The sequence below is a fragment of the Vulpes vulpes genome, chromosome 13 (assembly GCF_048418805.1).
Source record: "Vulpes vulpes isolate BD-2025 chromosome 13, VulVul3, whole genome shotgun sequence".
Lineage (NCBI taxonomy): Eukaryota > Metazoa > Chordata > Mammalia > Carnivora > Canidae > Vulpes > Vulpes vulpes.
The window spans coordinates 96404287-96421206 of NC_132792.1; the positions used below are offsets into that span (position 1 = coordinate 96404287).

Here is a 16920-nt window from a genome sequence, read left to right on the forward strand (position 1 = left end):
GTGTTAGTCTCTTGTTTATTAAAAGAGATGGGATCTGTTGGGGATCTAGATGCCGAGTTCTGCTGGTACGGTTAAGTCTCTTGCTGTGTTCCTCATGACATTAGCAAGATGAATCTTTAATTCATCATTCAGTTGCCTTATATGTACATATCTTCACAGTCACTAGATGAGGCCAGGTGATATTTATTTCTATTCTTAGTTATATAAGCATATAATTAATAGATTAAGTTAAAGGCTCTAAATAATGCCAAAAGGCCTTGAATCACTGGTTACAGTCCACTAAGGTAAGTTACTTAAATTCATTATTTAATAGCAAATTGCTAATGGATACATAAAAGCCTCTAGATGTTTAACAATCTTGATTAAAAGGGCTTAATCATGACTTTTTGAATGTTAAAATCTATGATTATAAAACAGTCTTTGTGAATAGGTTCTACTGAATGGTGAGCTTACCAATGAAGATTACTGATAATAGACAGTTGATAGATCTAATTTTTTAATTGAGAGAGAGAGAGTGAGTGAGAGAGATCATGGGGAAGGGGCAGAGCGAGAGGGTGGGAGAGTCTCATGCGGACTCTGTGCTAAGCATGGAGCCCAATGTGGGGCTTGATGCAGAGCTTGACTTCATGTCCCCAAGTTTATGACCTGAACAGAAACCAAGAGTCGGTCACTTAACGGACTGAGCCACCAAGGTGCCTCAGGATTTATTCTTTTATATTTATTTTTATTTACAAAACTTACATTTTTAAAGTATCATAAATGCTTTAAAAAGAACAGTTAGGTATACATCAGGAGTGATAGAAAAGGAAATGATCTGCCACATAAGTTACAGCGATTTGACACCAGTAAATTTAAATAAATTCAAATAGAGTACCTAAAATGGAATTCTGAGCTACACATCTACCAAGTCTGTGGTTGAGTTGGCTCAACACAAGGTAAGAGAATGAAATGTAGCGCAATGTGATTTGTCATTATTATTTTCCCCAAATGTTACCTACCTGGCAGTCCACTTCTGTGAAGGCAATTCCCCACAACCTAAGGCACAAGGCAAGATCTCTAAGCCTGTTAGATTGCTTTCTCTTCCCACATGAAATTACAAAAAATAGAATTAAGAATTCTGGAATTAAGAAATTACATTAAACTAGTGCTGCATTGCTTTTTTAACATAAAGGCCTTCTAAGTTGACTAGGCATAAAAACTGGCTAGTTTTGAAAGGGACTTTGTAATTGTGGAAGAACGTACAAATTCCTAATACCTCTTGTTAGTGAATTAATAGTGATGAATGTAAAGAAGAATAAAGATTAAGGAGAGTGACAAATGAGAAAAATCATTCAGATTTTTTTTAAGGACTTTATTTATTCAGAGAGAGAGAGAGACAGACAGACAGACAGGCAGAGGGAGAAGCGGGCTCCATGCAGGGAGCCTGACGTGGGACTCGATCCCGAGTTTCCAGGATCATGCCCCGGGCTGCAGGCGGTGCTAAACCGCTGCGCCACTGGGGCTGCCCCTCATTCATATTTTTAAAAAAGGTCATGATCATTAATTTTCATGCCATGAATGAAAAATAATCAAATCAACCTTAAGTCTAATCTCTCTATGTAATATTTATTTTATTTTTATCAGCTACATTTTTAAGAAATTACGAGCACCATCTTACTCACAAGACTTCCAGCTTATGTGCAGTTAAAAAATATGTATTACATAGCAGCTGTGCAGCAGAGTCCTATCTGGTACTCCCTGACTCTGCACTTCATCTCCCCATTGCAAGTAATCTGCTGGGGGCTCCTCCTGGATGTCCCCTCTCTGCTCTGTGCCCTGGAAACTCGCAAAAGACAGTAAGCAGGGGCAGCTGCACAGCTGATCTCATTTTCTCCCCTTTTCTCAGGGATCACTGTCCTTCATTGCCTGATGTCCGGTGCTCTGACAACCATTGTTTCATATATTCTGCTCAGTTTTTTGGTTCTGTCAGATGGGATGGTGAATTCAGCCCCCGGTATCCCATCATGATCCGAAAAGAATCTTTAACTAGATCTATACCAGTTCAAAAAATAAGTCTCATTGGAGCCCAATTTCTTATCTATTTACTGAATCGATTATATTTCACATATATTATGTAATATTGCTCTATTAAGGGGAGGTAGTTAAATCACATTCAAATGTTTACACTAAAACATTTCACTATCTTTTGGAAACTACTTTTTCAGTGTCAGTTAAAGGGAAACTGTTATCACAAGATTGCTTTATCAAGAATCAGGAAGTACAATGAGATCAGCATTAGATCTTGAAAAATAGTTATGAGTAGCAGACTATATATATTAGGTACCCGATTGGAAAACATACTTGCCAGAATTGTCTTCCTGGATTAATTTGCTCTATTGAGCTTCTTCATCATTTGATGTGATGTCAGCTACTAATGGAACAATTACTTTACCACTAAGTACTCGCATTACTCTAGCATTTTTAATGAGCTTACTAGCTTTTGCTATAATGCTAGGAAATGCTGTGGTTATTCTAGCTTTTGTGGTGGATAAAAAGCTTAGACATCGAAGTAACTACTTTTTCCTTAATTTGGCCATTGCTGACTTCTTCGTTGGTAAGTTTCATGTCTTTATTTCAGATAATCTTTTCCAATTATAACTTCTTTCTAAAACCTTTAAATTAGCTTTTTTTCTTTTTAAAGATTTTATTTATTTATTCATGAGAGACACAGTCAGAGAGAGAGGCAGAGACACAGGCAAAGGGAGGAGCAAGCTCCATGTAAGGAGCCTGATGTGGGACTTGATCCCAGGTTTCCAGGACCACACCCTGGGCTGAAGGTGGCACTAAACCACTGAGCCACCCGGGCTGCCCTAAATTAGCTTTAAAAAGAAAATAAGCGTCTGTTATTTCAAGGGACTGTATAGAATTGGGGATGTTAAAATAAAAAAGTTTAAGGATTAAAATTCTGAAGAGACTATATGCCACTTTAGGGGAATAGTATGTATGTGTAAATCAGGGTTGTAGGAGAATTTTCCTTGACAAAATTTATTTTCTTTTTATAGAATGAAAATAAGTCCAGAATACTTCTAAAATTGCTTTAGTCTAAGATTTATTTGTTTCTGGAGCTATTTTCCTTGTATATTTAGGTTTATAAGTATATGTGGAAATGTCAGCTGATGGTATTGCTTTATAGGAGCTTCTAGTATAATTTAACTTGTCGTGTCTATAGCTACATAAATGCTTTCATTTATTTTACAGTGAAAAAAAACCCTCATAAAATACTTACTTCGTTGCCTGGAACATAGGGTTACTCAACAAATGTTAGTCCTCTTTTGATTTCTCTACAGATAGATGACAACTCAAACCAAGATCACAAATGATAGTAGATTACCTACCATGTGTAAGGACTATTAAGTACTCAAGTATGATTAGATAATGACATATACAGAAGACTAAGTTAATTTCTTTCTTTGGTAAGGTTTCAATGTAGGAGAGTGGATAAGAGAAGCTCACAAGTGACTGCAACAGTATAGAGTATGATATGAGAACCACAGGGACCCACCAAGTGCTATGGGCACTCAGAGGAGGGAGAAAGCACATCTGGTTAGTGGGTAGAAGCATCTGAAATGAACTTCAGAGGATGGGTAGAATTTCCATAGGCAGAAATGGAGAGGAGTATTCTAAGAATCAGCAAAGACATGCTGGTAGAAAATCATCGTGTCCATCTTCTTAAGTGTGAGTTCCAGACAGGCTGTATGGGATCAATAGGGGATGAAGCTGTAGTAGTTGGAATCTATATAATGAAGGCCCTAGAATACTAGTGTGTCTGGACTGGAGGTTTTTCAACAAAAAAATGTGAGGATCTGGATTTTTAAAGCAGAAGAGTGATCTGATGGATTGAGGCTTTACCTTGGAGGCATTAGCAGAGATGTGGCAGGTGGCAGAAGCCAGAGCAGGTGGCAGCTTGGCTTCGGAAACATTCCTGCAGCAATCTAGGCACAAGTCATATGATGAGGTTCTGAGCGACTGTGGGGAGGGTGGAAAGGAAGTTGGGGAGGCAGAGCTGCAAGGGCGGGGTTGAGCAGGAGATAAAGATTAAGTTCTAGGAACAAGAAAAGTATGGCATGATTTATAGGAATAGGGGGCATTTGGGAGGGCAGCTAATGCTTCTGATATTGTACTGATAAACGTCCTGGAGAAAACTTCTAGCTTGGAGAGATGGATGTGGAGTCACAGCATAGAAGGATCACAGATGAAGATGGTGAACCACATAGAAGTATTGAAAAAAAGCAAAAATCTCCCCATTTCTCTCCTCAATTCTGCCCCTTCAGGTAACCCACATTAACAACTTGAGGTAGATCCTTCCATATCATTTTCTATAATCACAGGCACATGTATAACTATATGATTATATTTATTTATTTTTTTATATGATTATATTTAATGTGAAGAGAATATTCGCTATAAATATACTTCTCCCTCTTTGCCTTCTTCACAGAATTGTACAGCTTTTAGATAATACCTAACACTTCAAGTTGATTATGTATTTTGACTAACTCAAACGGAGTGGCAGTAGGGAGGGATGGGGTAAAATTATACCCAACCACAAGAGCCTGAGGTCTGAAGCTTTTGAACAAAGATGGTACTAGATAAGCACAGAGGGTTTCCTGGTATGGCCCAATGGAAGCATCAGGGCAGCCCCACCACCATGTGCTTGGACACCAAATATAAAGATGTGGTTTGTCTTAGGGAAATATCCCTGCTGGTGTAGTTATTCAACACTCCTGAGGGTCTCCCTCCATTGGCAGGTGGATGGGAAAAGGAATGGCTTTGCAGCTGATGACAGCAGACACAAGCCAGAATCTTTGTTAATCTGCCAGTCTCCTCCTTGATATTTCCCTTTCCCCCTACCAGCTTCATCCAGAGGCCCACTTATTTAACAGTATTTGCCATGATGGTATAAGAAATTAGGACAGCCTCTGAGAACTTTCTGTAACAAGATTGGAGTTGGAGAGTTTGGTGTTGGGGCTGTTCTTTGTCCTTAGTCATGCTTAGCAGTGGGCTTTTTGGCTCTGAGCCTATAGGCTCATGATGGTGGTGCTGGGCCAGGGGAGAACTCAGGAGAACTTTCCTGTAGTTGTAAGGCAAAAATTCTTAGTTCTTTTGGTGAAGAGACCTTGATCTCCAGAACCACGTGGTGACAGCCTAGAGTATTGCGTGTGCTAGGTATTGTGGGCTTTGCCAAATGCCCTCTTCTCACAGGTTTCAGAACTGGCCTCTAATCGAAAATCTAAATTATGGGGCACTTGAGTAACTTTCCAGGCTGAATGTAATGTTTAGCAAAGATTTATTGAGAAGAAATTCCAGTACCAGCTACATTGATATAAATATATCTCATCTGCACACTCTTCCAGAAAAAAAAAATACTATCTCTATAAGCAGATATCTATAAAATTGGTATCACATGACTATGTTTCCATCTATGGGTTCCTTCTTCACATCTACACGTGTGTGGGCACCTAGGGCCTACATGACCATGTGACAGATGGCCAGGCAGGATCTGCAAGGACAGAGATGGTTGGGGCCAACAGAATCTGAACCGTGTTTTAAGAGGTCAGAGTTTATCTTTAGTCCCTTCATGCCTCAGTTCAGGACTCTTCTCTGTTGGTTAGCTTGGGCTGCCACAACCAAATGCCCGTCTGAGTGATTTAACAGCAATCGACTTTCTCATGGTTCTGGAGGCTGAGAAGTCCCAGAACAAAGTGCCAGCAGATTTGGTTCCTGGTTAGGGCTCTCTTCCTGATTTGCAGGCAGCTGCCTTCTCCATATGTTCTCATGTGGCCTTTCCTTTGAGTGTGCATGGAGAGAGCGAGCAAGTAAGCTCTCTGGTGTTTCTTCTTATAAGGATACAAATGCTGTTGGATTAGGGCTCCATCCTTAAGACTCCTTTAACTTTACCTCCTTGTAGGCCCTATCTCCAAATGCAGCCACCCTGAGGGGTAGGGCTTCAACATGTGAATTTTGGGGGGACACAAACATTCAGTCCATAATACTCTCTATGCACTCACCATTGTCCACACATTCCCCTATTGGCCCAAAGAATTCACTGGGGTTTTTAGCTACCTCCAACTCTTGATTGTCACTTTCTCATGGAAATTGTAGCTTCTTACCTGGTTTTGGAAAGAAGGGACAATGCCAGATAGTGGCAATTTTCAAGCAAATTGGGCTTCCCCATGCTCATTATCCAATGCTGGCTTATTTTGAAGTAGGCACTCTCTGAGATACTGGGGGTATAACAGTGAAAATAGGGACAAAAACTCCCTGTCCTCATGGTGCTTCTATTTCTACTGGGCTGCTGCTGGTGGTGAGACATATAAAAAATATAAATAAGTGAATAAAATTATATAGCATTTTAGAGGGTGGTCATTGTTAGTGAGAAAAATAGCAGGGAAGAGGGAGAGAAAGGGTGCTGGAGATGGAGTTTGCCATTTAAATGCCAGGGGTGGGGCTCACTGGTTAGGACACATCAGAGTGAATAAGAAGGAGCTCTAAAGGAAGAGCATTTCCTACTGGGGCAAGTGCAAGGATCTGAGGGGTGAGTGTGCAGTGTATCTGAGGCAGGAGGATCTGGAGTGGAGGGAGTGAGGGGCAGAGGGAGTAGCAGGAGGTTAGACGGAAAGGCGGGGAGCAGGCTGGGGTGAGCAAATGGCCTGAGGTTTAACAGGGCTTTTCTTCTCATCCTTCTTTTTTCTGCTCTGCTCTCCTTCTTCCTTCACTTCCTTGTTTTTATTTCTTCACTGCCTTCTCTTAATATAGTTTGTTTTCCCTCACTTCCCACCCCCTAACCCCCTTAAACTGTCATGCTAAAGGTACATTGCTTTTTTCAAGAAACTGACTCTTAGATTTGCTTATCAAGTCAATCTGACTCAGAAGCATGATTCCAGAGTGGCAGTTATAGAAACACTTCAGAGTGGGCGTATCCTAGAAATAGCTACGATTCAGTTTTTGAAACTGCTTTGGAATTAGCCACAAACATTGCCATCACTCAACAAGATGGAGGATCTAAGCATGACATTTGTGCCAAATATCATGTAGAACATGAGGTGACAGCAGGGTTTTATTAAAGCCAGAGGATTGGCTATTTGAAACTGCTGTCTCAAGCAGCTCCTGAAGTTTTGAACACACCCAAACACACCCTTCCTCTTTCATCTAATTCAGAAAATGTGTGGACAAGATTACTGAACTCACACCCTCCCTTTAACATTGAAAGAGACAGTGTGTCTGTAATGCAAATGATTATTGGCCATTGTACGTTTTGTCATTCTGTGGAGGAAATAAGCATGTGCGTGTAGAAAATACTCATTTTGGGAATATTGGAAGCCACAACTCTGGACCAAAATAGGATACATATCTCTGTTTTGAAGAAACTTTGATTTATCTCAGGTGATTTATCTTAGGTACTTTGATTTATCTCATTTACCTATTTTATACCATAGGTGTGTGTATGCATGCATGCACGTGCCCCTTTGAGATGGAAGGCCCCATAAATAAGATTGGTTATCATTAAAAATATAATCGAGGCATGAAACAAGCAGGCAAATTGAACTACATATAAGAACTGACCACAAAACTCTTCCATCTCGATGATGCTTTGTCTCTCATCTTTGTATGTGAACTTAGGTACAGAAAAGTAAATTCTGCATTCCCTTTCACTGGTGCTGAAACCACACCATTATATCCTCATGTCATCTAGTTTTGGGAGAATGCAGGGTTTCCTTCATCCTTCTCCTTTCTTTTGCCTTTACTATTGTTCTTCATCATCGGTTAATTTGATTTTCAAATGAAAATAGGACATCTTGCCAAATGCCTGATAAAATATGAAGTTTCTCACTGAGCTTCCTTCCTCTTAATAGATTAGATTCTTAGTGAGTAGTGTCACTTGTCTGAAATGTCATCACAATGAAAAATTCCAACAAAGCTAAAGGAAAGGGAGCCCCGTTTAGTCATTTTTCATAATTAAGCAATTTCTGTGCAGAGCTGAACCACTTACATATTTGTTCACTCAGTGAAGTGCAGTGGTTAAAGTTGGGAGTTCTGAAATCACACTGCTTGGCTTCAAAGCCAATCTTCTGTTTACTAGTGGAGTGGACCTTGGGCAATTATGTCTTCATCTTGAGCTATAAGTTCTTTATCAGCGATGTCACCATGGTTTCTACCTCAGACAGTTTCTATGAACATTAAATGAGATGATATATGCAGCAGACATAGCATGATGTCTGGCATATGGTAACTGCACAATACATATCAGCTATTATTAACTTATTTAAGTTAAATGTATCAGCCATTGGTCAGCTCTCAATGTTGTGAAAAACGCAAAGATCAATTTACAACTGAGGTCTCATCTCTCAGGAGAAATACATGATAAGATGACAGAGATCCAAAATAGAATGTATTTGTACATGAGAGAGGGAGCAAAGAGCAAAGTGCCAGCACAGTGCAGGTGACAGAGGGGTTACTTCTGGCAAGGAAGTTCTGAGAAAGATGACAAGGAGGTAGTCATTTTTGTGAACTGAATGAAGAATGAGATGGAAATAAATAGACTTTTCAGTAGAAGAGAGGAAGATATTCTAGGAAGAAAGAGTGCTGTTGCCAAAGGACATGTGAAACTGTGGGCTGTGTTTGGGGGAAGGCTGGCCTATTCTGTCTGGGTTGGATCATGAACATAAAGATGACTTGTGCTGTATATGGCTGGAGATGCAGATTGAGACCTGAGCTTAATTTGGAAAGTAATAAGGAAACATATGATATTTATAATAGCCATTGCAAAGATAGTATTTAAGAAAGAAAATAGTATTTAAGGAATGTGTAGGTAATCAGTCTTGAGTTTGTTAATGAAATACCATGAATTTCTAAATTATAATCAAGACAGTTTTAGTCAGTTCAGGTATGTCATTGTGTTGTATGCCTATGCCTCTTTGTATTCATTGATACATGCTTTTTTTTTTTTTTGCCTTATTTTTCCTTATACAGGTATGATCTCCATTCCTTTGTACATCCCTCACACTCTGTTTGATTGGGACTTTGGAAATAAACTCTGTGCATTTTGGCTCATTGCCGACTATCTTTTGTGTACAACATCGGTGTATAACATTGTTCTCATCAGCTATGATCGATACCAGTCAGTCTCGAATGCTGTAAGTGAAAACATTAATTTACCTTCTTTAGAAGATTATGTACTTACACATTTTGGGTCCACAAGCAAAACCTTTTTGCGTGTAATTTTTTGTTTAGTTGGCAAACCTTTGAGGATCCTGATTATCCTTCTGTTATTTGGCACAACGTTTTCATTGGCCCTTAGAGAACAATTTCTGTGTGTGATTTGGCTAAGTCATTCACTCCTCTACATACCACTCAAGTGGAAAGACATAAAAAAAATAATCCAAGGCAAGTTTTCAGAAGTGGTAGACTGAGTCCGCAGTAGATTGGATATACCTGAGAGTCACAGTAGGCTTATCAGTTCCATTCCTTACACAAACTAAGACATGAAGATTTTCCTCAGGTGGAACCTCGTGGGCAAGCAGAAAGATGCCCAGACTTTTTTTTTTTTTTTAAGATTTTATTTGCTCATTCATGAGAGACACACAGAGAGAGGTAGAGACACAGGCAGAGGGATAAGCAGGGTCCCTGTGAGAAGCCCCATGTGGGACTTGATCCCAGGACCCTGGGATCACAACCTGAGCCAAAGGCAGATGCGCAACCACTGAGCCACCCAGGCATCCTGATGCCCAGACTTTTGAATGTTGTGAGAAAATAGCCAAAGGAAAAAAGAATATACAGAGAAGCTATAGGTCAGACAGTGGGACCAGCCTGGAAGATCAAGTCCCAAAGCCTGTGTAGGATCCATGCCAAGAAAGTCTGAAATGATGTAAGATTTGGAATAGCAAATGCTAAATTTATCAGCAATAGAACAAGGGGAAATACAAGGCAGATGCAAGTAAAGACAGAGGGTGACAGGAGTATAGCAATACAGAGCAGTAATCTGAAGTCTTTGAGACCTAGATAGGAAACCTCCTTCACTCCCCTCAAATCTTTAGGGGCTACTACTGTGTGATTTTGCTAAGTGCTGGGATAAGTCTCCACTTTTGAGGAGCACAACAGGCTAATGTGGAGAAAGATCTAAAAACAGATGGGTTCGGCAGAGTAGACTAAGGGCCATGTTGGAAGTATTGGGAGGACAGTGACAGCTCTGACAGCTCTGAGGGCTGCACAGCTTGGAGCAGACAAGAGTATATTGCGTAAGGCAAGGATCAACTGCAGTAACAAAGATGAGGCTCAAACAAGATCGAAATTTCTTTTTCTCTCACAGAACATTCCAGGAAAGCTTCTGCTCAGAAAATCATCTAGGAACCTAAGCTAACAGGGTGGCTCTGCACCCTCTAGGGCAGGGGTCAGCAAACTTTTGTTATAAAGGAACCTACGGTCTCTGTTGCAACTGCTCAAATCTACCATTATGTCACAAAAACAACCATACATAATATGTTAAAAAAAATAAAAGGGAATGATTCATTCATTGTCTTCCAATGAAAATTGATCTAAACAGGTGGTGGGGCACATTTGTTTCATAGACACTAGTTCACTGATCCCTGCTCTAAGTCATTATTCTGCTCTTGACCATTACTCTCCATGGTCAAGGTCAGGTTGCTGTCACTCCAGGTTCTAGAAAGGATGAGCAAAGGGCAGAAGTCCAGGGTAAGGGATTTTCTTTTAACCAAGTGGTGCAGAATCATACAATCATTTCCACTCACATTTTATTGGTGACATTTAGTCATATGGTCTCACATCTCATTGCAAGAAAAGCTGGGAAATGTGGTCTCTAGCTGAGCTGCCATATTGTCAGGAAGAAGAGGAGAATGAATGTGTTGGTCCAGACACTTGGCATCAGGTACTTCATGGCCCACTGCAATTTGTAGCACACAAACTCTGGAGAGAGTACAGATTAGCTTGGATGAGCAATTCAGATGCCTCTAAGCTCATGATTTTCTAATTGCAGGTTGTGATCCACATGGTTTTCCATTGTAGGCTGTTGAGTTATGAAGTCAGTTCATGGGTTGTGGCAGCTTTTTTTTTTTTTTTTTTTTTAAAGAAAAAATAGAGAAAAAAACCCATAGTAAAACAGAACTAAAAAATAGAGTATAAAATATCAGAGTATCTTTTACATAATAAATGTAGGTATTATTTTATGAGTACTTCTGTCTGTGCACTTAATTATGATATAAAATGTATTTCTTAAAAAAATAAAATAATATAATGTATTTCTTAGTTTGAGTCCATCAGAATGTTCGAAAGTGCTTTAATTAATAATATTTCCGATTTATACTTAAACATTTCCCTTTTTTTCTGAGTTAATATTTCTTTTTAGTCTTCACTGGATGTTCCTAGTTAATGTTCACTAGGACATCCCTTTGCTGGATGTTCAAGCTCTTGAGTCTATCTTGGGTTTTTGCAAAGGCAAGGGACACTTTGTACAGTTAGGACAAGTGTTAGAAGTCACAGAGACATGAGGACTGAGGTATAGAGAGAGAATGAGTGGGTTTGTTTCCTAGTCTTGCCTTGAGGAATTCCCCTGGCCATGTAGGTTCTAATTTGATGAGGCCTGGGTCAGCTGGATCTAAGATCTTTAGTACATAGCACAGAGTCAAGTGTGTAACAAGAGCTCCACATACCAGTGCGTGGATGTTTGCAAGGGATAGACAGGTAGCTCTTGTATCTCTGTTGGCTAATAGTTCAAATATAGCCATGTGAGCCAGGAAGCCCTCAAAGACCACTGGAGCTCATAGGAAGTAGTTATGGGGAAGCTGAGTTCTTGTTGTAGTTCAAAGTGGAAGAGACAATATGGGAAGGCAGGTTGTGGGCTAGGCCTGAGAAGTGGAAATCTGACAATAATTCAGAAAAGGAAGGCCCAGTGCAGATGGCAGTGCATGACTACAGTGCTCAGACACATTTTCTGGAGGGGCAGATTTCTGTGTGGCTGAAACAAGAGTGGATGCAGGAAAGTAGAACAGTGTAGTTGGAAGGAGTGGGGATTAAAATGTGTGTAGAATTAAGATTGTAAGTGGAGAGTATTTATTTATTTACTTATTTTTTACCTGAAGATGAAGAAGGAAGCTTAACAGTAAAATCAAGACCATGAAAATATTGTTGCTGGGGGCTGGCTAGTTTCCTAGGACTGCTGTAATCAAGTATTGCACACTGGATGGCTTAAGACCATAGATATTTATTCTCCAGAATACATTTAATGTTTGGAGACCTGAAGTCCAAAATCAAAGTGTGGGCAGGGCAATGCTCTCTCTGCTGCTGGTTCCATGCCTTTCTCTTAGCTTCTAATATTACCAGCCATCCTTGGCATTCCTTGGCGGCCCTTGGCTCGTATGTGTCACTCCAGTCTCTGCTTCCATTGATACAGTGTTCTTCCTGTGTGTCTGTGCCTTTCTTATAAGGACACTAGTCATATTGGATTAGGGCTCACCCTAATTAAATATGACCTCATCTTAACTTGACTATATCTGCAAAGAGGTCATACACACAGGTACCAGGTCTTAGGAATCCGATGTATCTCTTTGGAGGACACATTTCAACCTGCAACAGGTGCTTAGAATGGCTCTGCAATCTCATCTCATTATTAACACCAGCAAGTTCTGGGGGCTGCTCTGCCTTATAAAAGAAACTTGATCGACAGAATGTTTGGATATCTTATTGGTGTGGGTAGGGAAGCAGGATAAGAGGCAATATCCTGAACAATGAACATATTCTGTCATGGGTGAGGACTGGGCCATTGATTGATCTCAGGAAGGCCACTCCAACTGGCTTGGGCCTGGATTCAAGCAATGCTTGAGCTATCTATCAAAAATGCTATCCAGAGATGAAGAGATGGGCATTGTCCTTTCAATTCCCTTGGATGTCCATTATCCCATTTGACCTTATGCATAATAGAAAAGAGATCACTTTCCAGCATATTGCATCACATCATTACAAAGGCTGAACAGAGCAATTAAAAAACTAAATGCAGTTTTATGACCATCTGGGTATTGTTACCATCTTCATAATCATTAGATTTAGTGCAAGAGATATATTAATTAGTGGCATGAGAAGCAGAAGGTAAAAAAGTGTATTGTATATGGGAACTTGTGGTCAGCACCATATGCATTTTAGCTTAGCCTCAGAAATATCAGTAATTTGAAAAAAAAAACCCACTTCCCTGCAGTTTTTAAAAATAACTTTTCTTTCTTTCTTTCTTTTTTTTTTTTTTAAGTCTGCTTCTTCTTACCTCCAGCCAATTGGTGAGCCCTTCCCAGCCTGCACAATCCATCAAAGAAAGACAGTGCTGGGCATTGTTGTACCTTTTTAATAGAAATGAGAAAACACACCATAGCATGAAATTTAGAGACTTGTAGAGAAAATAATACATAAGCAACGGTGGAAAGAGAGGCATGTTTCAGTTTCATGGGGGAAATCATTTCCTTTCCCTTGAGTGAGGAAATCAGAGAAATATAGAACATATGAGCTGGAAGGAACTTACTGATCTAAAAAAGCTTAGGAAGGTTGTTCCAGGTCCCCTTAAAAAAATTCTTGGTTAATGTGTTTATGTGACCTTTCAGATTCTTATAGAAAATATTTTTAAAGATTTCAGGATCTATCAAAGATCATGAGAACTGAGAGCAATCCTTACTCATAGAACCTCATTTTCCCTTATAGAAGCCAGTCTTTATGACCAAGCAGACCTAGAGCATTCTTCATCCTTTAAAAAAGACTGTGGTCCTTGCCACAGCCATGTCTCTCCTAGTGGCTGGCCACCACAGCTTTGGCACCATTTTTGTCAAGTGGAAATGTTTATAGAAAGAAATGATTTGGTAATGCTCAGTAACATTCTATTATTTCTCCATAGCAGCTTTAGACTTTGTGTGTGTGTGTTGGGGCGGGGGGTGTTCATCTCCTTGGGAGTGATGTAAGAATTCTCTTTTTGACACCACCTTGAAGTCTCTGGGTAAACTACAGAGTAGATTCTTCCTAAATATCAGAATCAAAAAAGACAGTGGCATTCAAACTTGTTTGACTGTGACCGCAGGCAAAAACCATTGATGGGGGTTCAGTACATGTGTTTCTCCCTCTCTATGTATATCCACATTCCCAAAGCAAAAGTTTCATCAAACAATACAAACTCATCTAATTGTGAAACATTCTGACATTGACTGCTCTACTTCATTAAAAGAAAAATTCTAATCATGATCCAGCTGGCAGATTGAGAAACATTGTGAAAAGGGGCACCCAGTTTCAGTTGTTCCACCATTCAGATTAGTATCTGTAGAGTAGGAAACATTGCATTCTTATTTTAGATATTGATCTTAACATTTTCTAGAGGGCCAGAGGTTTAATAGATTCCTTCTGGTAGGTCGCTAAGAAAGTCTGCACCTTGGACCAAGCTCCAATGAACCCTCTGTCCTGGCCCATATCATGTTATCCAGGGCTAGGTAACTTCCCTACCTCTTGCATAGCACTGAAACTTCTGAGGGCCTATGATATGCCTTATGCAACCAACATATGTTCATTATATTGAAACAATTTATTTGGTCTCTTTTAGGTTTCTTACAGAGCTCAACACACTGGGATCTTGAAGATTGTGTCTTTGATGGTGGCAGTCTGGGTCCTGGCCTTCTTAGTGCATGGGCCAATCATTCTAGTTTCAGAGTCTTGGAAGAATTCCAGTTTCAGAGTCATGGAGGAGAAGGATTGTGAACCTGGATTCTTTACCAGATGGTACATCCTCGCCATCTCGTCATTCTTTGAATTCCTTGTCCCAGTCTTCTCGGTGGCCTATTTCAACATGTACATATACTGGAGCCTGTGGAAGCGTGGCAATCTCAGTCGGTGGCAAAGCCAGCCCACACTCACTTCTTCTGTCTCTTCCAGTAACTGTGGATCCTTACTTAGGGGTGGACTGTTTTCAAGAACATCTCTTCCTGAACAGAAGGAAACAGCACCATCTGTTCCTTTGAAAAGACATGAAAGAAAGAGCAATCTCTTGCTTTCTTTAAGAGCCCAGATGAATAGCAGTATAATTACTTCCAAAATGGCTTCCCTCACCCATTCTGATTCCCTGTGTCTTCACCAAAGGGAACATATTGAACTGCTTAGAGCCAGGAAATTAGCCAAGTCACTGGCCATTCTCCTAGGTGTTTTTGCCGTTTGCTGGGCTCCCTATTCCCTGTTCACCATCATTCGTTCAATTTACCCACTAGAACAGCGTCCTCAAATAGTTGGGTACGAAATCACATTTTGGCTTCAATGGCTCAATTCCTTTGTCAATCCTTTTTTGTATCCATTGTGTCACAAGCATTTCCAGAAGGCTTTCTTGAAAATATTTCATATGAAAAAGCCATCCATACCATCACAGAATCGGTCAGTGTCCTCTTAAAGATAATTTTATCATTGACAAAAATTTTAGTCTTAATCTCACCTACATGAATTTGATCTGACTTTCATTTTCATTTCTTCCCTTTCCCTGCTACCAGGAAAGTCCATAAAATTGTAACTCTTGAAAGTTTTTAAAAAAATTGGAGCCTGGAAGTCAAGGGAAAATTATTCCAGTGAATAATAATAGTGCAATTAGAAATAGATGACAATGTTTTTGTAAACTCCTAGCTACAAATGCACTGTACTTTTCTGACTCATTGCCTCTTCCTTAGCTTTAAGATCTTTTTTTTTTAAAGATTTTTTATTTATTTATTCATGAGACACACACACACACACACACACACACAGAGGCAGAGACAGAGACAGAGACAGAGGGAGAAGCAGGCTCCATGCAGGGAGCCTGATGTGGGACTCGATCCCGAGACTCCAGGATCACGCCCTGGGCCAAAAGCAGACAGTAAACTGCTGAGCCACCCAGGGATTCCCCAGCTTTTAGATCTCCATACAGCATTGATTGTGAAAGTTAAGAGTTCTTGTTTTCTTTCAACAATCAGTGTTTGCTATAGTCTCCAGTGAATTTCCCTTTTTATTTTATAATGATGAAAACTTGTCAAGTTTTTAAGTCATTTTTTCCTAAAGTATACAATAGGAAAAGGGGCTCTATTGCTTTCTCGCTGAAGGTGGACAACTCTATTATGATCAGTGGGCAGACGTGTTGGGGCTTGAGTTGTCAGAAGCAGGGAGTGAAAAAAAAAAAAAAAAAAAAAGAAGCAGGGAGTGAGGATGTGCCCAGACAGAAAAGTGGAAGGTATGTGTACTTCTGGACTCTATTTATGTTCCTGATCCCAGAAAAGAAGGAAATGTGGGGTGGGAAGAGCAGGTAACTGCAGCTCTCAAAGGTCCTCAGTGCAGTTATTTGGGAGGCTCAGTGATTACTGGTTGAGAGAGTAAGGGGCAGACAAGATTACCATCTGGTTGAAAGGACAGCTTTCCTTTTTTTCCTTCCTGCCCTCTTCCAACTTCCATGTTGGCTAAAACCTCTGTGAGAAAATATGGAAGAAAGAGAAAGGCTAAGAGATAACAAAAAAGATCATGTGATTAAACCTGAGGTACCTGGTATAACATTCACAGAACTAGTGGGTGTCAGTAATTATTAATAAAATATACCTTCTGTATTTATTTGATGCCTTTAGTATATGTGCAGAGCTCAAGTGATTCCTTTATATGCAGTTTGTGTTGATTATATTCTGCCGATGAGTCACATTTTCTTAGTCTGGTGACATTTCATTCTTTTTGTCATTATTCATTTTTCTTCTTCCCTTCTTCCACTTGCTTCTCCTCCTTCTTGGGTTCTTTGCCTGCTTTGTCATAACATTGCATTTGGATTTCATGGTTAATTTCATCTCTCACATAAGGTTTTATTAGTGTTTCTTTTGTAAGTTCTCAGAATTCCTATATGGTTTAGTCATTTTC

At 39.8% G+C, this 16920-nt stretch overlaps 1 protein-coding gene across 2 annotated transcripts; it reads left to right on the forward strand.

The window, feature by feature from the left end:
• Nucleotides 1-2400: 2400 nt before the first annotated feature.
• HRH4 (histamine receptor H4) lies at nt 2401-15485 on the forward strand. 2 transcript variants are annotated; one of them, XM_026006468.2, is made up of 3 exons: nt 2401-2593; nt 9010-9173; nt 14615-15485. In XM_026006468.2, the coding sequence occupies exons 1-3, from the start codon at nt 2401-2403 to the stop codon at nt 15446-15448; spliced, it is 1191 nt and encodes a 396-aa protein (XP_025862253.2). In that variant the 3' UTR covers nt 15449-15485. The 2 variants fall into 2 exon arrangements, with proteins under 2 accessions (XP_025862253.2, XP_025862254.2); XM_026006469.2 differs by lacking the exon at nt 9010-9173 and having other exon boundaries at nt 14715-15485.
• The last annotated feature ends 1435 nt before the right edge of the window (nt 15486-16920 follow it).